General features: G+C 41.4%; 1 protein-coding gene across 37 annotated transcripts in view; it reads right to left on the bottom strand.

Annotated features, from left to right (window-relative positions):
* Positions 1-23,682, bottom strand: part of ZNF438 (zinc finger protein 438) — a 191,325-nt gene that overhangs the window by 6,208 nt on the left and 161,435 nt on the right. For 36 of the 37 annotated variants that reach the window (XM_069547715.1, XM_069547720.1, XM_069547728.1 and 33 more), the window contains one exon: positions 8,214-8,294. In XM_069547715.1, coding sequence (XP_069403816.1) covers positions 8,214-8,294 — 81 coding nt within the window. Of the gene's footprint in view, positions 1-8,213; positions 8,295-21,605; positions 21,974-23,682 lie in introns of those variants that run through there. The other variant, XM_069547729.1, reaches the window with a different exon arrangement.

Here is a 23,682-nt window from a genome sequence, read left to right as displayed (position 1 = left end):
ATTTCCACAGCTTTTAAATTTAAACATCTTTCATGTTAAGCCTCATTTTAACTTTTTAGAAGAAGTACTGAAGTAAGCTGTAAACAAATACATTAAATCAGGATTGAGAGAGTTTACAGAGAGCTTAAAATTACTGACAGCTTTTGGCTGCCAAGTGACAAAGCTTATTAAATAATTATACTGACAATCACAATGGTCTTTGCATCTATACAACCTATTGTGGAACAGGAAACAATGGGTGATTTCTATTTAGTTCCTAATCCTAAGTGATGAAATACACAGTATTTATAGGAATACACAGTATTTATAGCAAGAAGAGCTGGAAGAAAGGCTACGCTGGCCTTAATTAGTCTCAAGTCCGCTTGAAATACAATAATATGTGACAATAATGCATTGCAGCACAAGACACCTCAGTTGTCTGCTCAAGTCTGTCCAACTGGCTCTTCATCCCAGACTGAGCCTAAGTCCTTGCAGGGACCTCCAGGGCCTGGAGCCCCGGGCTCCTGGGAGTGCTCCAACCTAGTACCTCCCCAGGTTCTCTCCAGGCACAGCAGCCTTGCTGCTGATCCTCACAGGGGCCACACACCTGAATCCCAGAGGGTTTACACCTGTCCCTCTCACCACCTTGACTTGCTTCTCTAGATCATCCCCTTTAGGGTGCAGCATTTCCTTTAAGTTTTGCTCAAATAGCCTCTTCATGGTGAACTCTTCTCTTGGTAAAGAGAAGAGCCTGAGTAAACCTGCAGCCCCATTCTGAGCTCCCTGCCCCACTTCCCATTTCCATCTCCTCCAGCACACTCGCTCCAGCTCATGGGTTACTTTAAGGTCTGCAGTCCCCATCCCACACCCTCTCCGGAAAAGTGAATTCCTTGACGATGGGGAGTTTATTTACCACTTTAGGGCCTGGAAAAGGGTTACGGATATGCTCATAAATCTGATAATTACTTGTTAAATTTATAAGTGATACTTGTAATAAAGTGATCAGTAAATGAAAGAAAAAAACACAATTTAAAAGCAAACTGAAAATTGCCATATTACTTTGAAAATTAAAAAAGAAATAGAGAATAGATCTCTGGAATACTTTTTTTCAATTTAACTTGCCCACCATCAGAATAAGGATAGCACCATGATTTTTTTTTAAAAAGAAAGAAAACAAACAAACAAAAAACCTTTTAAGGTTAAAGGGGAGAGGTGAGGCCAAATGACTAACCATCTGAGGAGGTAATAAGAGAATGGTAAATGAAGCGATTGGGGTACAAAGAAACAAGCAAGCTCTGAAGAAGAAATTACTTTAAAGGAAACAGACACACAAAGAGGGAAAAAGAAGGGGATTAGAGAGAAAAGAGGAGGAAGCTAGAAGAGGAAAAACTGACCCTCAGAGCAGAGAATGGCTCTGTCAGTGTGACGAGGAGCAGAAATAACAAAGAACAAAAGACGCAGCTGAAGCAACAACTGGTGGTCAAGGTCGCCTCAAAGTCCCCAAAGACTTCAGCTGGGAAGGGGCTCCCCAGGTTTTATGATGGAGTGTAAGAAAGCAATCTTTTGACAGTTAAAGTTCCCAGCAATGAAGCCAGCTATATTTATTGAGCTGCTCCAGAAGAGAGGGAGAGGGCTAATTATGATACATTTAAAGTAGATATGCTTCAACGAATCTTCAGAAGTTCCTATATTACAGTGGAAATAAAATCTCACATGAAGACCAATGACAGTCACAGGAAAAGGAAGCTGACTGTGGTCCCGGAGCAAAGGAAACTTTAGGGTAACCGCAATCCCAGCATGGGAGAATACTGATGGGTGAGAAGCCTGGGATGACAGAGCCCGGGATGACAGGTAAGGGGGCTGCCACATAGTCAATTTTCCCCAGGTTCCCTGAAATTCAAAGAGCTAGATCCTGGGGGTGGAAAAGTGTATCAATTAACCTCATGATCAATAATCAGAAGAAATCTGTGAGGTGAAAGGATAAGGCCTTACAGGATAAATTGAACTTACTCACACTTGCCTGGATCTGTTGGGAATTCCATACAGATGGAACAGGTGTGGAACAGATCATGATGGTGATGTTGAGTCCCTTCTCCCAGAATCATTAATGATGAGGTGATAGGGAATGAAATGATGCATTAGAAGAAAATCATAGTAGGAAAAAGAGGGCGAGGCCATAAAAATGGAAAAACTCCTTAGGAATTACTCAAATGTTCAGCAAGAGGGTACTAATACAATAGCCAACCATGCAACAGAATATTATGCAGCAGTAGAAACGAAGTACTAATACAGGGTACAAATATGATACTCAGCCAATCATGCAATGGAATACTAAGCAGCAGTAGAAAAGAAGAATGAGTTAGACTGATACACAACACTCTCCAAGATGTGAGATACTATCACTTGGATTTTTTTTTTTAAAGTAGTGAGAGACACACACGAACTAATTCCCATGTATACACAGAATATCTCTCAAAGGAAACCAAAGAAACTAGTCTTAGTGGCCGTTGGGGTAAAGGCACAGTGGTGGTGGGTAACTATAGGGTGGGAGGAGATGAATGCATATTTTCCACTGAATATTCTCTATGCCTAGCACAGAGAAGGTACCCATAAATATTTGTTGAATGAATGAAAGGCAAATGAAGGTTTCCTTTTTGGATCCGTTTTGCAGAAGAGTATCTCTGGGGATGTTGGTGATGGGTAAATGTGCGTCCGTTCATAAATGACTGTGTCCAGATGACACAGACAGCATTTCAAGTTTTTCCTTTCCTTGCCTACTTAAGGATAAGAATTGCTAGTGATAAGAGAAGTAATTGAATCATCTGACAGGCAGTGCATCACCACCCCTCAAGGTTCAGTCCTGGGAAGCATCAGAGCTCATTATCTCCCAAGGACAACTGAAGTGCTGAGAACCATCTTTCCCAACATTTGGCTCCTTAAAATAAAACAAGGCAGGGGCTTCCCTGGTGGTCCAGTGGTTGGGACTTCACCTTCCAATGAAGGGGTGCTGGTCAGGGAGCTAGGATCCCTGACATGCCTCGAAGCCAAAAAACCAAAAACATGAACCAGAAATGATATTGTAAGAAATTCAATGAAGACTTTAAAAGTGATCCACAATAACAATAACAAAATCTTAAAAAACGTAAAACAAAGCAAGCAATTTGCAATAAAGGTCAGTTTGCTATAATAACCACAAGTTTGTTTTTTATTTTTAAGTAGTTTGAACAACAAGAGTGTTTAGAGAAGCCAAAAATGCCATGAAGTTTTTAAAAACACTGAAATGGTACGATTGTAGCAGGTCTTTCTCAGCTATGTGGCTGCAACAGTGGTTTATCCCACGACACATTTACAAGGCCTCTCTCCCAGATGGTGTGATCTAAAACCCCTCACCTGTCACCTACTAAATCACAGATTTCAGAGAACTGTGCACTAAATGGTAAGTCGAAATTTCCACTGACATTCATCATTTCTGGAAATCCTGCGAAATTACCCATAACACAGTTAAAGAGGCTCACAGGACTCCCAGGCACTAAACATGGACTTTTATTAACTGGAAACATGAAAGGCTCACTCAGTAAAATTAATTTTGCACAATTCTACAATGCAAATACTTAGTATTACGATTTTAAATGTGGGCTGTTTTTAATATGTTAAGTGTATTAAAAATAATTATTTTGAAGAGTGACATTTACAGTTGGTGAGAATTTGATCTAACTGTGGATTAAAGGAAAATGAGGTGGTAGTGAGTCCTTATTATGGTCTAGAATCTGTGCTGGGTCTCTTAAGTGAATCCTTATGCAAACTCTACAAATAAGTATTACTGTCCCCCTTAACAGATTAAGCAAAAAGAGGCTTGAGGAAGTTAAGTAACAGCTGATGTCCACATCCGTCTGATTCTAATGTGGACAATGAGCTTCTACTTCTTCATCCTCCCCTCAAGAGGGGGAAATTTTTAGGCTTCCTTGGTGGCTCAGTGGTAAAGAATCTGTCTGCCAATGCAGGAGACACAGGTTTGATTCCTGATCCAGGAAGATCCCACATCCCAACTAAGCCTGTGGGCCACAACTACTGAACCGGTATTCCAGAGCCTAAGAGCCAAAACTACAGAAGTCCATGCCCTAAGGGTCATGCTCCGCAATAAGAGACGCCACTGCAATGAGAAGCTCGCACACCACAACTGGAGAGTAGCCCTTGCTTGCCACAACTAGAAATAAGCCTGTGCAGCAACGAATACCCAGCACAGCCAAAAATAATCAATAAATAAATCGATCAAGTTAATTAATAAAATTAATTAATTGAAAAGGGGGAAAGTATTTACAAAATTGCCCTTAACTCCAAAATATATATTTTATTTTATATTATAATTTATATATTATATTAAAATATAGTATTATTGCTAGATTTTAAGGAGAGGGGAAAAAAAAATTTGAAAGTAGAAATGGCTTGTTGTATCCCCAAACTTCAACGACCATTAAAAGATTCTTTCCAACAGCCCACTAATTAGAGAACTGATGAAAAACTAAGAGTCACTTGAAGGTAAAAGCAGATATTCAAAGCTGAGTTTACCAATTACTAACCATAGGATTCTGACGAATCCAATAAGGTGGCCAGCTATTTGTCTGGAGAAAGGACCAAGCGGGTCCTGTGTGCATCTCCTCCATCAGGTCAAACTGACGGGTGTGACTGCACATGAGAGGCTGCAGAGGGAAGATGCAGGTCAGTGGTCCGTGAGCCCACAGTCAAGCTAGCCTCATCAGGCTGCTTCCTCATCATGCCCCCGTACAGACAGTGTTAAGAGACAAGCACAGGAAGTAGGCAGTTCTCCAACAGCTGCAAATAACTCACTTCCTGATTTCCACCCACAGAACCAAGGCACAGGGTGCTGTTTCTGAACAAAGTTGCTCCCGCTCGACCCTTGGCTGGTTTGGACATGGTTCCACCATCACTCCATTTAGGGAGGGAACAGGTAGAGAAAGAGGGTCCCTGCTCTTGACAAAGGGCTCCCTGGCTCTAGGCCCAGAACAAGAGTGCTGCCAAGCACTCTTGGCCACAAAAGAGCCCAAACTTTTAGGGCTTGTTTAGGTTTTAATTGTATTAAACTGAGAAACTCTATTTTCAGTTTTATTGCTTGGCATCCCCATTCTCCCTCTCACTTGGCTTTCCAATAATAAATTCCAGTTGGGGTTCAAACTGTTTCCCAGGATGGTCTCTGGTTAAAACCAGTATGGTGAAACCCTGGAGAAGTCCAAGATGAAAGAAAGGCCTCTGAACATGGGGGGAGCTCAATTTAATTTTGTTGAAAAACCCATAAACACGTGGAGCCATCGCCCACTGGCTCCCCCAGGCGCTTCCAGGCTCTGCGGCGCCGTCTACAGGGCTGTGTTGAGTGCTGGCAGGAGAGACAGTGCTGTAGAGCATGCTGGCAGCATAGGCACAGTGTTCTTTGTTTCTGAGGACTCAGGATGCCAAGACCGCTCTAGTCCATACATCCACAGCACTCAGACCTCACAGAATCACTCTACTAGGACCCGTAGGTCAGGAAATCCGACACCGTATGAGAAAGCAAGACAGTCCCACCTGGCGATCCTGTGACCTGAGTCCATCCTCCTCGGCACACTTGCCCTTGCTGAACTGAGGTCCCAGCCAGCTCCCTTCCCTCCCCTCTTGCAGCCACCCCAGGGATGTCCTGGCACCTTCCATTCAGCATGGGCTTTGAGAGCTGTCTTGCTCATCATCGCCTAGCTTAGCAAGGAAGAGAATTCTTTTCTGAGCACAGGAGATCCTTTTCTTTCCTAGCACTATTCAATGCTGTTTCTTCAACATTAATCCAATGATAAGGCATATTTCATGTGTCAGGTACTGTGCAAAATACTTTGGATGCATTATCTCCTTTAATCCCCACAATCCACTGAGTTAGGAATTACTGCTCATGTGCATTTTATAGATACAGATTTCAAAGCCAGCAGGTAACAGACTGGAATTCAAGGCTTGGCCCAGGTGACACCAAAGGCTCTTCCCAGTTTTACCTGCTGCCTGGAAGCTATATCCATGGTAATGGCCACCGTCATAGTCTCTAGTGGGAAGACCATAGGTTTGGGGGTTCAGACAGATGTGGGTTCAACTCCTGTCTCTGTCTCATAGTTTAGGAAAGTCACTCACTCTCAGCCTGAGTGTTCTTATTTATGAAGTGTGCATAATTGTATCTGGTTGCTGTCAGGATTAAATGAAAAAAGTATCCATAAAAGTGCCAGGGTGGGGCCTACCACATGTCAGTTTCGCAGTAGACATTCGTTTTCTACTCTTGCTCCCTCTCTCTCTTTTCTGGCTGCACTGGGTCTTCAATGCTGCAATAGGGCTGTCTCTAGTTTTGGTGCCCTGACTTAGCTGCTTCAGGGCATGTGGGATCTTCCTGCACCAGGGATTGAACTTGTGTCCCCTGCACTGGCAGGCAGGTTCTTAACCAATGGACCATCAGGGAAGTCCTCTGTCTTCTACTTTCTCTTGCCAAGAAATATGAGGCTCCTGACACTTATATTTGGTGGGAGGGGGGGAAAAAAAAAAGCACAAATCTTGACCATGAGTCATATGGAAACAGCGTTGTTGCTGTTCAGTTGCTAAGTCATGTCTGACTCTTTATGACCCCATGGACTATATAGCCTGCCAGGCTCCTCTGTCCATTGGATTTCCCAGGCAAGAATACTGGAGTGGGTTGCCATCTCTTCTTCAGGGGACCTTCCTGACCCAGGATGGAACCAGTGTCTCCTGCATGGCAGGCAGATTCTTTACCACTGAGGCACCAGGGAAGCCCAGTGGAAATAGTACTGAATACTTAAAAGGGTATTTCTTTATTGAGAGGGAAATGAAGGAAAATGGGAAGAAATAACTATTCCTTGTGAATGAGTCTCCCAGTAAACCTGTAAAGCATTTCTTTCTTGCCTCTCTGGGGCCACCCACTCTGGCAGCTTCTTCTGATCCAACCTACCAGGCTCTCGTTTCCCTGCCTGTTCCGCTCCCCCACCCAACCCCATTTTTGCATGCAGCTGACAAAGTGCTAATTAGATTAACAGTATTTAGTGAATAGGAGTGAACAGATGTGCATTGCAAAGAGCAGTTTTCTGGGGCCATTCTCCTCTGCTTTTGTTTATACTGAGTATTGATATTAATTGCTCTTGTTCTCCAGCTTAGCAGGGAAGAAAGCACCTCCTCTGGTAGACCTTCAGGGCTGGGGTAAGCCCAGGTCTCAGAGGTCCTGTGAGGGACAGGGACTAGGAACTCTGGTTACATCTTGGGAGAAGGGTGAGAGCGATGGACATGCAGTTTTTCATTTTGGGAGAGAAAACATGTGAGTGCTCGAGGGTGTGGGCAGGGCAACCCAGAAGTTTGAAAGCGCTTGTGAATTTCGTATTTTGCTGGAGAAATCATTAAGAAATATGTTTAAGATAGCTTGTGTATAGAAAGAAAAATTTGGCACCCAAAGAGGAATTATAGCCCATAAAATCAAACAAATTAGATATGTAAATATATCTCAAAGTGGGAGAAAACAAGCATTCTTTATGAACAAGTTTAAAAGCCAATTACCTAAAATATTAACGTGAGAAAAAATGTTACACAATGTGGTTTTTGTTAAATTCAAGCAGGTAATTATTCTTTTCAAGTCATATAATTAATGTCCCAAATGAAAAGAAAATTTAAAAAGCTCTATCATTTAAAATACAGTTTAATAATGCTCGATTTCAGTGACTTTGCCCTTCATTTTAATCAAGCCCTCTTTATCAGTCCTTATTTCTAGGGGGAACTATTTTGAATTTCAAGTGCCTCTGATGAAAAACAGTTGAAAACTCTATGAGATAGTCTTATTTTTAATGCTTTGAGAAAGATGAAGTTATTTCTCTTTTTCGCAAAAAAAAAAAAAAACCACAAAAAACTGTAGCATTCGCAAGATTTTATTCACTATTATAAAGCAGTCGATTTGGTATCTTTACCCAAATCTAAAAATGACTGAGCAGCATCAGAATTTAACTAAGAGCTAATGATCACTGGGGGACACAGAGCAGGGCAAAGGCAACTTCTAAGATACTTGATAAGCCCATTTCCCCACTATTCTTTTCATTGTTAATATTACTAGAATTGTAAATATGCAGTTGAACCTGAGAGGGCATTGCTCACTGAAGTTCATCAAGGTAAAAGCAGCACATCATTTCATCTGAAGTCCAAACTCCCATAAACAAATATACCTGTACAGGTTGTCTTTCCAGGAGATTCCAACATCTTCTGAGTCAGCAGTTTCTCCACAGGGCTGGGAAGCAGGGAGAGATCTGCAAGAGAGCTTTAGTGAGTCAGTATCCCCTTCTATTTACATCTTGTATTTCAATATCAGTTGGAACAGTTACTATCCGGGATGACAGTTGGTGAAGAAAACCTTTTCCTTAGTGGGATAAACAGAAAGAACAAGGTTTCAACATCAGAACATGCAGACAGTTGGAACAAACTAGGGTGTGTGCAGACTATGCTTGATTTTGGTCAAAATACCCTGGTTATGAAACTGATGTGGTGAAGATCACAATGTTTCAACTGCAGTATAGTTAAAAGCAAGGGGCTGGAATCACAAGGATATTCTTATCTTTATACCATTACTACAAAAGTAGATTTGGTGTATCTAATATAGAACAGACCTTTTTAAAGAATGTACAAACTACATTTTTTAAAAAATGAAATAATGGTTCCACTGCTTTATGGCAGAGTTTTATAGATGTTTTATCTTCACTTCTGATTTATCTTTGACTAACAAAGTTTTAGGACATTTTTTTTAATGCAAATTTTTCTATATCTCAACTTTTATGTCAAATAGTTCATGATTTTAAGTCCAAATGTATAGCACCATGTATTTCTACATTATGTTGATAATTATTCCCTGAAATTCCTGCTTATTAGTAAGTCTTGATGGTTTCTCATTTCTTCAATCAAGGCACATCTTACTTTAACACAGAGAGACCACCTGTGATAGTGACTCTGGAAAGAAAATGAAGTGCCAGACACTGCTGGCACCAAGATCCTGGGTTTGCAGGGAACTATTTCTATGAGGTTGATCAGCCTGGCTCTGTGTTGGCTAACTCACATATACTGTACAGATTCTGAGGTTCAGCTAATGCTGATCTGAATCACTAAAAAAATAAAGAATAAAAATGAAGGCATCTGAGATTGAAAGCTGTAGAACCAATCTGGGTTCCTTTTCTTTTGAAGTCTGCCCAGCTTCTCCTCTATCAGTATCTTTATTGTTCTCTGGATACAACTAGAGAGCTGGCTGAAGGAAACATTTACTCTCATCGCCAGGTTAGGAACAGTTCAGTTTAGTTCAGTTGCTCAGTCGTGTCCGACTCTTTGTGACCCCATGAATCGCAGCACGCCAGGCCTCCCTGTCCATCACCAACTCCCGGAGTTCACCCAGACTCACGTCCATCAAGTCCGTGATGCCATCCAGCCATCTCATCCTTGGTCGTCCCCTTCTCCTCCTGCCCCCAATCCCTCCCAGCATCAGAGTCTTTTCCAATGAGTCAACTCTTCGCATGAGGTGGCCAAAGTATTGGAGTTTCAGCTTTAGCATCGTTCCTTCCAAAGAAATCCCAGGGCGGATCTCCTTCAGAATGGACTGGTTGGATCTCCTTGCAGTCCAAGGGACTCTCAAGAGTCTTCTCCAACACCACAGTTCAAAAGCATCAATTCTTCGGCGCTCAGCCTTCTTCACAGTCCAACTCTCACATCCATACATGACCACAGGAAAAACCATAGCCTTGACTAGATGGACCTTAGTCGGCAAAGTAATGTCTCTGCTTTTGAATATGGTATCTAGGTTGGTCATAACTTTTCTTCCAAGGAGTAAGCATCTTTTAATTTCATGGCTGCAGTCACCATCTGCAGTGATTTTGGAGCCCCCCAAAATAAAGTCTGACACTGTTTCCACTGTTTCCTTATCTATTTCCCATGAAGTGATAGGACCAGATGCCATGATTGTAGTTTTCTGAATGTTGAGCTTTAAGCCAACTTTTTCTCTCTCCTCTTTCACTTTCATCAAGAGGCTTTTTAGCTCCTGTTCACTTTCTGCCATAAGGGTGGTGTCATCTGCATATCTGAGGTTATTGATATTTCTCCCGGCAATCTTGATTCCAGCTTGTATTTCTTCCAGTCCAGCGTTTCTCATGATGTACTCTGCATAGAAGTTAAATAAGCAGGGTGACAATATACAGCCTGATGTCCTCCTTTTCCTCTTTGGAACCAGTCTGTTGTTCCATGTCCAGTTCTAACTGTTGCTTCTTGACCTGCATACAGATTTCTCAAGAGGCAGGTTAGGTGGTCTGGTATTCCCATCTCTTTCAGAATTTTCCACAGTTTATTGTGATCAACACAGTCAAAGGCTTTGGCATAGTCAATAAAGCAGAAATAGATGTTTTTCTGGGACTCTCTTGCTTTTTCCATGATCCAGCGGATGTTGGCAATTTGATCTCTGGTTCCTCTGCCTTTTCTAAAACCAGCTTGAACATCTGGAAGTTCACGGTCAACGTATTGCTGAAGCCTGGCTTGGAGAATTTTGAGCATTACTTTACTAGCATGTGAGACGAGTGCAATTGTGCGGTAGTTTGAGCATTCTTTTGCATTTCCTTTCTTTGGAATTGGAATGAAAACTGCCCTTTTCCAGTCCTGTGGCCACTGCTGAGTTTTCCAAATTTGCTGGCATATTGAGTGCAGCACTTTCACAGCATCATCTTTCAGGATTTGAAATAGCTCAACTGGAATTCCGTCACCTCCACTAGCTTTGTTCGTAGTGATGCTTTCTAAGGCCCACTTGACTTCACTTTCCAAGATGTCTGGCATGGACATCACCAGATGGTCAACACTGAAATCAGACTGATTATATTCTATGCAGCCAAAGATGGAGAAGCTCTACAGTCAACAAAAACAAGACCAGGAGCTGACTGCGGTTCAGATCATGAACTCCTTATTACCGAATTCAGACTTAAATTGAAGAAAGTAGGGAAAACCGCTAGACCATTCACGTATGACCTCAATCAAATCCCTTATGATTATACAATGGAAGTGAGAAATAGATTTAAGGGCCTAGATCTGATAGATAGAGTGCCTGATGAACTATGGAATGAGCTTCATGACATTGTACAGGAGACAGGGATCAAGACCATCCCCATGGAAAAGAAATGCAAAAAACCAAAATGGCTGTCTGGGGAGGCCTTACAAATAGCTGTGAAAAGAAGAGAGGTGGAAAGCAAAGGAGAAAAGGAAAGATATAAGCATCTGAATCCAGGGTTCCAAAGAATAGCAAGAAGAGATAAGAAAGCCTTGTTCAGTGATTAATGCAAAGAAATAGAGGAAAACAACAGAATGGGAAAGACTAGAGATCTCTTCAAGAAAATTACAGATACCAAGGGAACATTTCATGCAAAGATGGGCTCGATAAAGGACAGAAATGGTCTGGACCTAACAGAAGCAGAAGATATTAAGAAGAGGTGGCAAGAATACACAGAAGAACTGTACAAAAAAGATCTTCACGACCCAGGTTAGGAACATGTAAGAGTTACCTCCTCATTTTCCCTGAGGGGATGAAATGATGACACAGCCCACCTGCTCTCTTTTCCCTGAGACTCTGCACCTTTGTAGGTTTGTGTGCTTAGGTAGATACTACCGGTCCAGATCAGGTTTCATGCCTGATCATCCACGGATACTCCCAGAATGCCATGGGTGTCTTTCCACAGTGCTTACCCTGACTGGTCCCACCCTGTACTTTCCACTCCCACTACCTACTGCCTGGAGCCAGAGAAACCCAGCCATTGTGAACACAGGACAACATCATAAATTCAGGGTTTCCAGGCTCGGACTGCAGACCAATTCCACAGTCTGTTTCTTATCCTAACAGACTTCCTTCAGTTCTTCACTGGGACCAGCCAGGTTGTTCCCGTTGCCTTTCTGAAGCCTCACCCCTCTGCCCCACCCCACCCTATCCCCATCTCTCTCCCTTGTCAATGATTTTGGCATTGACCTTGCAATGAAATGAATATTGGTGACTTCTCCCCCTCCCCTGCCCACCCCCACCAAATTCACATGTTGAAATTCTAACCTTCAGTGTAAGGGTATTAGGAGGTGGGGCCTTTAGGAGATGAGTAGGTCATGAGGGTGGAGCCCTCGTGAATGGGATTAATGCTGTTATTTATAAAACAGACTCTAGAGATTTCTCTTCCTCTTTTTCTGCTATGTGAGGAAATACTGAAATAATGGCAGTCTGCTACCCAGAAGGGGGCTCTCACCATTTAGAACCTGATCTTGAAATTCTAGCCGCCAGAACTTGAGAAATAAATTTCTGCTATTTAGAGGCCACTCTGATCATGGTACTTTGTTATAGCAGCTTAAAGTGTCTGAGACCTTGTGGGGAACAGAGAGATCACTGTCTCTTCTTCTTATTTCTACACTCCCCTCTTTAATGATACAACACAAATAAGTCTACCTTCTCTGAGGTGGGGGTCAGGAGCAAGCATCTCTATTGCTCTAAATAGGTACCATTCATCTGAAGTCCTGCAACATGACAGATGAAAAGATACATGCCTTAGTATCAGGAAATGACCACCTGATGTGATGAGCTGACTCTTTTGAAAAGACCCTGATGTTGGGAAAGATTGAAGGCAGGAGGAGAAGGGGACGACAGAGGATGAGATGGTTAGACGGCATCACCAACTCAATGGACATGAGTTTGGGTAAACTCTGGGAGTTGGTGATGGACAGGGAGGCCTGGCGTGCTGTGGTTCATGGGGTCGCAAAAAGTCGGACACGACTGAGCAACTGGACTGAATCAGGAAAGGGTGTTCCCAATGCTGTGCTGCACCCACACGTGTCTCCAGGTCCCTCTGTGGCCTCAGGACTTCTACACCATCAGTGAGATCCCTGAAGTCAGGGGGCTTCCTGGTCATCCCACCTAAAGGCAGTGCTCAGCCACACACACAGCTCTTTTCTTTCTCTGCTTTAATTGTCCTTCACAGCACTTATTTTTATAATGAGATTGTCTCCTCCTCCTACAAGGTAAGCTCACTGTCAGGACCTTGGCCCCCAGTTCCTGTCTGGCACATGGCCATCATACAATGTGTTATTTACTAGATGAGTGACCTGATAGCTCTTAGCTACACTGTGTTGCTTTCTCCTGTGCTTTTGCTGGACACAAACTATACAAACAAAATCAACATCTGTAAATAATCCTTGGGCTGTCTCTCCCTTTCAAGCTACTGCCCTATCTCCTTTCTTTTCTTCCTGAGAACTCTTACCACAGGTAGAGTATATAATACGTTCCCTGTTTCTACTTATCAACAGGCGTCTTCCCTTACCCTAAACCATAAGCCCCCTAGTGAAGGACTAAGATGTTCCTCCATCATGGGTCAGATTTGGTCCTCAAGGTATGATCTGACTTCACCTTCCACCAGCTCTTGATGATAGTATCTCTGGATCACAGATGCAGACACTTAATCTTTCTGGCAAGTCACAGGCTGGCAGGGAAGAGATGGGTTTGAACCCAGGCCTGTCTAGCCCCAAAGTTGCTCTCCTTCCATTTCAACACACTGAACGTATTAAGCAGTCTGTTAGTATGTCAGTCTCCTCCAATGACTGTGAGTGCCACAGCACCCATCTCCATGTTGAGAAAGTTAGTCTTTTCAACTTTTTCCAATCAGAAAACGTAACCATCAGGAGAGACAAAGAGCTTCCTTTTCTAACAACATGGTTGCTGGAGATTTACAGGAAATTTAAGATTTTTCGTGTGGATCACAATAAACTGTGGAAAATTCTGAAAGAGATGGGAATACCAGACCACCTGACCTGCCTCTTGAGAAATCTGTATGCAGGTCAGGAAGCAACAGTTAGAACTGGACATGGAACAACAGACTGGTTCCAAATAGGAAAAGGAGGACGTCAAGGCTGTATATTGTCATCCTGCTTATTTAACTTCTATGCAGAGTACATCATGAGAAACGCTGGACTGGAAGAAATACAAGCTGGAATCAAGATTGCCGGGAGAAATATCAATAACCTCAGATATGCAGATGACACCACCCTTATGGCAGAAAGTGAAGAGGAACTAAAATGCCTCTTGATGAAAGTGAAAGAGGAGAGTGAAAAAGTTGGCTTAAAGCTCAACATTCAGAAAACTACGATCATGGCATCCGGTCCGATCACTTCATGGGAAATAGACAGGGAAACAGTGGAAACAGTGTCAGACTTTATTTTGGGGGGCTCCAAAATCACTGCAGATGGTGACTGCAGCCATGAAATTAAAAGACGCTTACTCCTTGGAAGAAAAGTTATGACCAACCTAGATACCATATTCAAAAGCAGAGACATTACTTTGCCGACTAAGGTCCATCTAGTCAAGGCTATGGTTTTTCCTGTGGTCATGTATGGATGTGAGAGTTGGACTGTGAAGAAGGCTGAGAGCCGAAGAATTGATGCTTTTGAACTGTGGTGTTGGAGAAGACTCTTGAGAGTCCCTTGGACTGCAAGGAGATCCAACCAGTCCATTCTGAAGGAGATCAACCGTGGGATTTCTTTGGAAGGAATGATGCTAAAGCTGAAACTCCAGTACTTTGGCCACCTCATGCGAAGAGTTGACTCATTGGAAAAGACTCTGATGCTGGGAGGGATTGGGGGCAGGAGGAGAAGCGGACGACAGAGGATGAGATGGCTGGATGGCATCACGGACTCGATGGACGTGAGTCTGGGTGAACTCCGGGAGATGGTGATGGACAGGGAGGCCTGGCGTGCTGCGATTCATGGGGTCGCAAAGAGTCAGACACGACTGAGTGACTGAACTGAACTGAAGGAAATTTACACAGAAAGAGTTCCTTCACAATGTGCTTGAATGCCAGGCTTCTTCTAGGGTGGTAGCCTTCTTCTTTTATACTATTTTCTTTTTAAAATTTTTGATTGAAATACAGTTTATTTACAAGGCTGCATTAGTTTCCATATAGCAAAATGAGTCAGTTATACATATATCCAGTCACTTTTAGACTCTTCTCTCACATAGGCCATTACAGAGTAATGAGCGGAGTCCCCTGTGCTATATGGTCCTTGTTGATTATCTGTTTTATACATAGTAGTGTGTATCTGTCAATCCCAAACTCCATGGTAGCCTTCTTTAACAGAGCTTCTGGTGAACAAACTGCCTAGGTTTACACCAAAGTGAAACTTTTAAAAATCATTAATTATACAGTCTACTTAATAACACTTTTAGGCACTGACATAAGAGGTTGTTTTTTTTTTATGATGTACAAAAATGAAAGGAAAACGTCATTAATTACTTTTTATAATTTCAGATAGAATATTAAGTTTTCCAGATTTTTTTCAAATTCTATTCCACCTGCTTCCAAAATTGAGGTCATTGAAGAATATTATAACTGAATGAAAATGTCTGAAAATGCTGAAACAACTTCCACATTCCTCATGTGGTAATTCCTGTACCTTTAGTGAACTTGATAGACCTAGAATCTTCTTTTTTTTGGTTGTTGGTGGTGGGGAGCTTTTCGGGGGAAACAAGACAAGTCGATTACATGTGCGGACGTGAGCAGAGGTCTGGCTTTGGCTCTTTCACTCACTGCTGGAATGAGTCTCCGTGAGATCCTAATCCTCACTGGCCTGAACATCCCCTTTTTACCAAGTGGGAATTATACTAGAGCACTGTTTCTCAAAGTACAGTCTGCTGACCCAGGAGGCTTCCCCCACTCTCTTTTCCTGCTTGTAATAAGATGTCACCTGCTTTTTCCCCACTGCTGACGTCTACACACAACACATTGATGGGACAGAGGATGTAACTGGGTAAAACTGATGAACTCAGGACGTGGCAGCAAACTGTCCAAACAGCCGCATTCTTAGCCACCAGACTCCCTCAGCAGAACAACAAAAAAGCAGGACAAAAATTTAGTTTTGTTAAACTTTGAGCTTACATGCCTTTATAAAATCCTGCACGATGACATGACTTCCATGGCACAGAGGCATGGTAGTAGCCCTGAGGAAAAATGCTCATGGATGGTTTGAAGCTGAACTAGCTGCTCTTCATTGGAATAACCATCCTTACTTGAAAGAACATCTGACAGACATATGTTGAGAGATCATGTTCAGTGCTGGGTACTGGGCAGACATTTTCTCAAAAGTGGATGAGTGAAGCTTGTCATTACAAGAGAAAACATCTGGTTGTACTCATGGGCAAGGATAAAAATTATTCTTTCGGGCAGCATTAGAATTTTGGAAAACTTGAAGCCATCCCCAAGAGCCTGAAGCTTTTCTATACTTAGTAAGTTTTTAGATGAGACTGCTGCTGCTGCTAAGTCGCTTCAGTCGTGTCCGACTCTGTGCGACCCCAAAGATAGCAGCCCACTAGGCTCCCCCGTGCCTGGGATTCTCCAGGCAAGAACACTGGAGTGGGTTGCCATTTCCTTCTTCAATGCATGAAAGTGAAAAGTGAAAGTGAAGTCATTCAGTTGTGTCCGACTCTTAAGTGACCCCATGGACTGCAGCCTACCAGGCTCCTCCATCCATGAGATTTTCCAAGCAAGAGTACTGGAGTGGGTTGCCATTGCCTTCTCTAGACAAGACTGGTGTTTATTTTAACAAATAAGATTTCCAACAAACTGTATAAAATGGCATATATAGAAGACCTGCATAATTCAGTGAACTAATGTTTTCTTTTTCTAATTTTATTTATTTATTTTTGACTGCGTTGGTTCTTCGCTGCTGTGAGGGCTTTCTCTAGTTGCAAGTGGGGGCTATTCTCAAGTTGTGAAGCGCAGGCTTATCATGGTGGTTTCTCTTGTTGCTGAGCACACGCTGTAGGTACAAGGGCTTTAGTAGTTGCGAGTTGCAGGCTCTAGAGCTCAGGCTCAGTAGGTGTGGTGCATGGGCTTAGTTGACCCTTGGCATGTGGAATCTTCCTGGACCAGGGATCGAACCGGTGCCCCCTGACAGTGCAAGGCGGATTCTTCACCACTTGACCACCAGGGAAGTTCTGATGCTCTCTAATAGACATTGCATCAATGAGCAAAACATTCAAGTGTAAGACAGACCAAAATGTAATAGAATACAAGAATACAATACAATACAGTTTCAATTTCACATTATAGCTACACTGTAAGCCGTTACCTTACTTGACTTGTTTAAGCTCGGTTATAGTTACCTGACATGTTTTGGTGTAGTAGCAAAGAAAAATATCCACAATTATCTGAGAAGGCCATTAAAATACCCGCTTTCCAGTTACTGTAAGCTAGATTTTCTTCAAACACTCCAATATAAACAATATATCACAACATATTGGCTACAGGACCAGAAAAGAGTCAGAGACTCTTAAGATTTTCAATGAAGCCAGACTTTAAAGATTTGCAAAAAATGTAAATCAGTGATAAGTCTTCTAATTCTTTTGCTTTGGAAAATACAGCCAATTACACAAAATATGTTAAGCTGTAGTGAGATTATTATTGTTATATTATTATTAGTTATTTTTGGCTGTGCTGGGTCTTCGCTGCTGCTTGAGGGTTTTGTCTAGTTGTGGCGAGTGGGAGCTTCTCGCTTCAGAGGCTTCTCTTGTTGAGGAGCACAGGCTCTACACACGCAGGCTTCAGTAGCTGCAGCTCTCAGGCTCCAAAGCACAGGGTCAGCTGTTGCAGTGCGTGAGCTTAGCTGCTCCATGGCACGTGGGATCTTCCCAGATCAAGGATCAAACCGGTCTCCCCTGCGTCGCAAGGCGGACTCAATCACTGGACCACCAGGGAAGCCCAGGTTATTGTTATTTGAAAATGAATCCACAAATACATATTTTTTCAGTTTATAATCTCAAATATAGTAAATCCCAATTGATACAACTGACATAAACAAATACTCAGTAGTTTTTAAGAGTGTAAAGGGGCCTGAAATTAAAATATTTGAGAACTGCTAACTAGATTAAATCTGATATTACAGATCTTTGAAGATTCTGTGACTTTTTTGTGTGTATGTGAATGAGAATAGAAAATAAAATCTGGAAATATCTCATTTTTGGTTGATCGGTTTTTCCTTCACCTTTTTCCTCTGCGAGAATCTATAAAGCAGATCCTTAGTTTACCAAATAAACTTTTTGGTAATTTATCTTAATAAAAATATAAATTACAGTTAAATGTCATTAATTGGAAATATTAGAATACAGCTTAAATAAAAAATTTTTGGTTGACCAAAGTATTAAAAATATGTAATACTTCAAAATTTATTCTATTCATTTTGAATTTATATTCATGAAATATCTTATAAATTATTGGGTTGGCCAAAAAGATTGTTTGGGTTTGTCTGTAACCTCTTATGGAAAAACCCAAATGAACTTTTTGGCCAATTGAATATATTTAAACTAATGACATTTTTATTTTTTTCTCCAATTTTAAGAACTATCATCACAAGATTCTCTTAGTAGTACTCTAATCTTTTTTTTTTTAAGAGCACTATTTTTTCAGCACTCTTAGCAAAAGGCATTTAAAACCATTTAAAATTACTTTATCAGGACAAAAATAATCATTAATTGCCGCTTCTGATTTAAGTTAGATGCTGGAATTTCTATAAAATTTTTTAGGGTTTTGATGTCAATTAATTTAAAGAAACAACAATATGTTTACTCTACTCAAAGCATGACAAGATTTATGAATTTCTGTTCCTATTAGTAGTAGTTGTTTAGTCACTCAGCCATGTCTGACTCTTTGCAACCCCACAGACTGCAGCATGCCAGGCCTCCCTGTCCATCACCATCTCTCAGAGTTTGCTCAAACTCATGTCCATTGAGTCTGTGATGCCATCCAACCATCTCATCCTCTGTCGCCCCCTTCTTCTCCTGCCTTCAATCTTTCCTAGCATCAGAGTCTTTTCCAATGAGTTGGCTCTTTGCATCAGGAGGCTACAGTATTGGAGCTTCGGCTTCAACATCAGTCCTTCCAATGAATATTCAGGGTTGATTTCCTTTAGGATTGACTGATTTGATCTCCCTACTGTCCAAGGGACTCTTAGGAGTCTTCTCCAGCACCACAGTTCAAAAGCATCAATTCTTTGGTGCTCAGCCTTCTTTATGGTCCAACTCTCATATCCGTACATGACTATTGGGAAAACCATAGCTTTGACAGTATGGACCTTTGTCAGCAAAGTATGTCTCTGTTTTTTAATATACTGTCTAGGTTTGTCATAGTTTTTCTTCCAAAGAGCAAGCATCTTTTAATTTCATGACTGCAGTCACCATCCACAATGATTTTGGAGCCCAAGAAAATAAAATCTGTCACTGTTTCCACTTTTTCCCCATTTACTAGTAGTAGATTTTTACAAACATAAAATGCCTAACCTATATTCCTGGCTTCATAACATCAAAATACTGCTGTCAAACTTCTTCCCTTTTATCCCTGCCCGGCTCATCACGCCAGCCATCTGCATAAATAAAGACATTAGCATCTGCTATATGGCAAATGGTCTCGAGGGCAGATGTTCACATCCTTGTGTTCATGTCGCTGGGGCTGCATACATTATTGGAACAGATGTACACAATCTCAAAGTGTTGGGTCCCACGGTGAGATGTTTCCAACTGCTTCCTATCAAAGTACATAAATGCTATTTGCACCTGCATTTATGTTAATGATAGAAAGGCAGCGGGGGTCCTGACAAAGTGAGAGGTGATGCTATGAAATATATTTACATGGTTAATTGGAGTTTCCGAAAGACTCCGCTGCCAAGTGGCTACAGTGACAGTGATCCAGGCCTGAGTGGATAATCGGATGGTAGTCTGTGTTTGAAGCACAGGAAGTCTGGCGATTTCCAATGATGAAAATAGTCCTAATCCAAATTTACTAAGAAGAATATTCCTGACTCTAGTATTTTATCTCAACTAGGAGAATAACCCCCAGTATGAGGTCTGTCTGATAAGGCTTAGGCCACCCAAGTCATTTCCATTTTGTCCTACGAGGAAACTTCCATAGGTATGTGTGTGTTTTCCATTTGTACTCTGTCAACAGCATAACATACTAATACTCACAGCGGTATTTTGCAGAAGTTATTACATTGGAAAGTTCCAATTTGCAACATTAAGGAGTTAACCAAAACCAGCTTGAAAATGTCAATTTGTACTTGGTCTGCAACAGAAAATGGTACCAAAAGGCCAAGAACAGCGTTTACACTGCTAGTTAAGATCAAAATACTTCCATATGAATGTCACATATTTAGAAACATAATATTTTGGTAAAACATAGGGAATGTTCCCTCCCCATTCCCATAATGAGGTCACAAAGCCACGTTAACCACTAAACACAAAGCATCAAATTACAGTGGTTCTCATCACTACTGTGCATTAAATGTGAGCACTGAAGAGACAGAGTTCACAGTAAGAGTTGTTTTTGTAGCTTTACTGGGCTAAAAACTTGTAGCTGCTCTCAAATAACATATTATTACTCGACTAACTTCACATTGATAATATCAACACTGCACAATGTTATTATATGAGTTCCAAAAGAAGTTTTATTCTGCAGCTTATTCTGAGATTTATATTGTGCTCTAAGAGTTTACAAAAGGTGGATCCTCATTTGCAGATTCTGTTATTTGCGAATTTACCTGCTTGCTAAAATTTATTTATAATCTCCAAATCTGAGTCACATTCCCAGGGGTGGTGGACACTTTGCCTTGCCTCAGCTCCCATGGTATAAACAAGTGTTCTTTTTGCAGTCTACTTAGTACCACATTTTTTGGGTATTTTTTCCCCATTGTTAGTGATTTCACTGTCTAAAACAGTTTTTGAGAATAGTGCTGATATGCTGTCTGGTGTCCCTATGGATTAGAAGAGTCTGATGCACCTAATGGAGAAAACACGTGTGTCAGATAAGTGTTGTTCAGGCATGAGTTATAATGCTGTCTCTGTGAGGTCAATTCATATCAAGGAATTAACAAGATCTATTCAGTGTGGTGTCTTTGGACAGAAACATACATAAAGGCAGGTTCTATACTGATAGCTGAGAAAATGTTGTATGGTGACCAGAGACTCACAGGAACCTAACCTGCATTTCCCCTGGGAGCCATGGTATAGCATTAGTTAATTCAGTGTTCCTGTGACCTTACACAATGTAACTACTGTTGATGATGAGAACTACTGAATGATGAGAATCAACAGTATCAATGGTATCTTATCTCATTTGACTATTTCAGAGCAAGAATTATTATCCCCACTTGAAAGAAAAATGAACTGAGGCTCACTGATATAGCCAAGATTAAAAGAGCCCAGAGGCTTCCCAGGTGGCACAGTGGTAAAGAATTCACCTGCTGATGCAAGAGATGTGGGTTTGATCCCTGGAAAATTCCACAGGCAGAAGAGCCTGGGAGGCTACAGTCCATGGGGTCGCAAAGAGTAAGATGCAACTGAGTGAGCACAGCATAGCACAGCAAAGAGCCCAGAAAAACAGGGCAGAAGAACCAGAGTTCAGTTCTTAGCTTGGTGTTCTTTCCCCAGACTAAGAAGAGAGGGGAGAGAAGAAAAAACAGGAGAGGAGCTTAGGAAACAGCCCCAATACTATGTTTGAAGAATCAAACTGTGATTAGACAATGAGACAACAAACCATATTCAGGTTCAGTTCAGTCGCTCCGTCATGTCCGACTCTTTGAGACCTCATGAATCGCAGCACGCCAGGCCTCCCTGTCCATCACCAACTCCCCGAGTTCACCCAAGCTCATGTCCACTGAGTCGGTAATGCCATCCAGCCATCTCATCCTCTGTTGTCCCCTTCTCTTCCTGCCCTCAATCCCTCCCAGCATCAGTCTTTTCTAATGAGTCAACTCTTCGCATGAGGTGGCCAAAGTACTGGAGTTTCAGCTTCAGTATCAATCCTTCCAATGAATACCCAGGACTGATTTCCTTTAGGATGGACTGGTTGGATCTTCTTGCAGTCCAAGGGACTCTCAAGAGTCTTCTCCAACACCACAGTTCAAAAGCATCAATTCTTCGGTGCTAAGCCATCTTCACAGTCCAACTCTCACAACCATACACGACTACTGGAAAAACCATAGCCTTGACTAGATGGACTTTTGTTGGCCAAGTAATGTCTCTGCTTTTCAATATGCTATCTAGGTTGGTCATAATTTTTCTTCCAAGGAGTAAGCGTCTGTTAATTTCATGGCGGCAATCACCATCTGCAGTGATTTTGGAGCCCCCCAAAATAAAGTCTGACACTGTTTCCACTGTTTCCCCATCTATTTCCCATGAAGTGATGGGACCAGATGCCATGATCTTAGTCTTCTGAATGTGAAGCTTTAAGCCAACTTTTTCACTCTCCTCTTTCAATTTCATCAAGAGGCTTTTTAGTTCCTCTTCACTTTCTGCCATAAGGGTGGTGTCATCTGCATATCTGAGGTTATTGATATTTCTCCCGGCAATCTTGATTCCAGCTTGTGCTTCATCCAGCCCAGCATTTCTCATGATGTACTCTGCATAGAAGTTAAATAAGCAGGGTGACAATATACAGCCTTGATGTCCTCCTTTTCCTATTTGGAACCAGTCTGTTGTTCCATGTCCAGTTCTAACTGTTGCTTCCTGACCTGCATACAGGTTTCTCAAGAGGCAGGTCAGGTGGTCTGGTATTCCCATCTCTTTCAGAATTTTCCAGTTTATTGTGTTCCACACAGTTAAAGGCTTTGAATCCTCATAAACAGTAAAATGCTTGGAAAGACAGCCCAGTTTTATTCACTGAATCTGAGCTATAAGAGAGTGGACCTTACTTTGGTTTTCTGTTCCCTCTTTGCTCCTTGCCTCTGCAAAGGCAATAAAATATTTGTTAAATAAACACATAGACTTGAGAACTTCAGCTTGGTATTTCACTAAAAAACAGATTACAATGTTTTCATAGCATACAGGCAATAAGATTGTTTTGAAAAAATGAGAGTTTAAAGCACTTTTAAATAAAATTTAATATACATTTGAGAAACCACTATATGCCAGGATGCTTTAAAGCTCACCAAAGACAGAAAATTCATGAAGAAGTTTATAAAGGACCTAACTGAGCAACTGAACACACACATACCCCTGATACTAAGAGTCTAAAACAAGTAAGATTATTTTTCTAAACTTAAAAAAATATATATATATCATTAACTAGTTATCCCAAATATTCCTTTAGTTGAAATGCTATATTCACTAATACCAAAACATTTACTTCTGTGAGATGTAAGTACATATTTTTATGTCTATAAGACATAAGAATATATTTTTAGGCTGTGATATGATTATTTTTTATAGTAGTTTATTGAATCAGAAAATCCAGGGTTGTTTTTTTTTTACCAGTTTTAAATCTGAATTCACATGATAGACAGTAATGGTTATGGCTTCACAGTTAAATAATGCACAGGTTTCGAAAATTAGTAGGAGTTGTACAGAGCATGTTCAGCTAACTGCAGTGTTTCCAAAGGGGGTCATTAAGACCTACTACATCTTGCCTCAAAGCATCTGCCATTTTCTCAGCTCCATTTATTCTTACTCTTACTGAATAAAAACAGCACACACAATTTGATAACTATGTTTAAACAATATAAATGTTATGACAGAGCTGAGAAAAGTGTTAGAAGATTTCTGTAAGACCTTTCTACTCACAATCATCTTGCCTATGAAACAGCAAGACTGAATGGTGAAACTGGCAAAAGTCT

Source organism: Ovis canadensis, chromosome 13 (assembly GCF_042477335.2).
Source record: "Ovis canadensis isolate MfBH-ARS-UI-01 breed Bighorn chromosome 13, ARS-UI_OviCan_v2, whole genome shotgun sequence".
Classification (NCBI taxonomy): Eukaryota; Metazoa; Chordata; class Mammalia; order Artiodactyla; family Bovidae; genus Ovis; species Ovis canadensis.
Note: the sequence above shows the minus strand (reverse complement) of the source record. Positions and strands in the feature narration are given on the sequence as shown.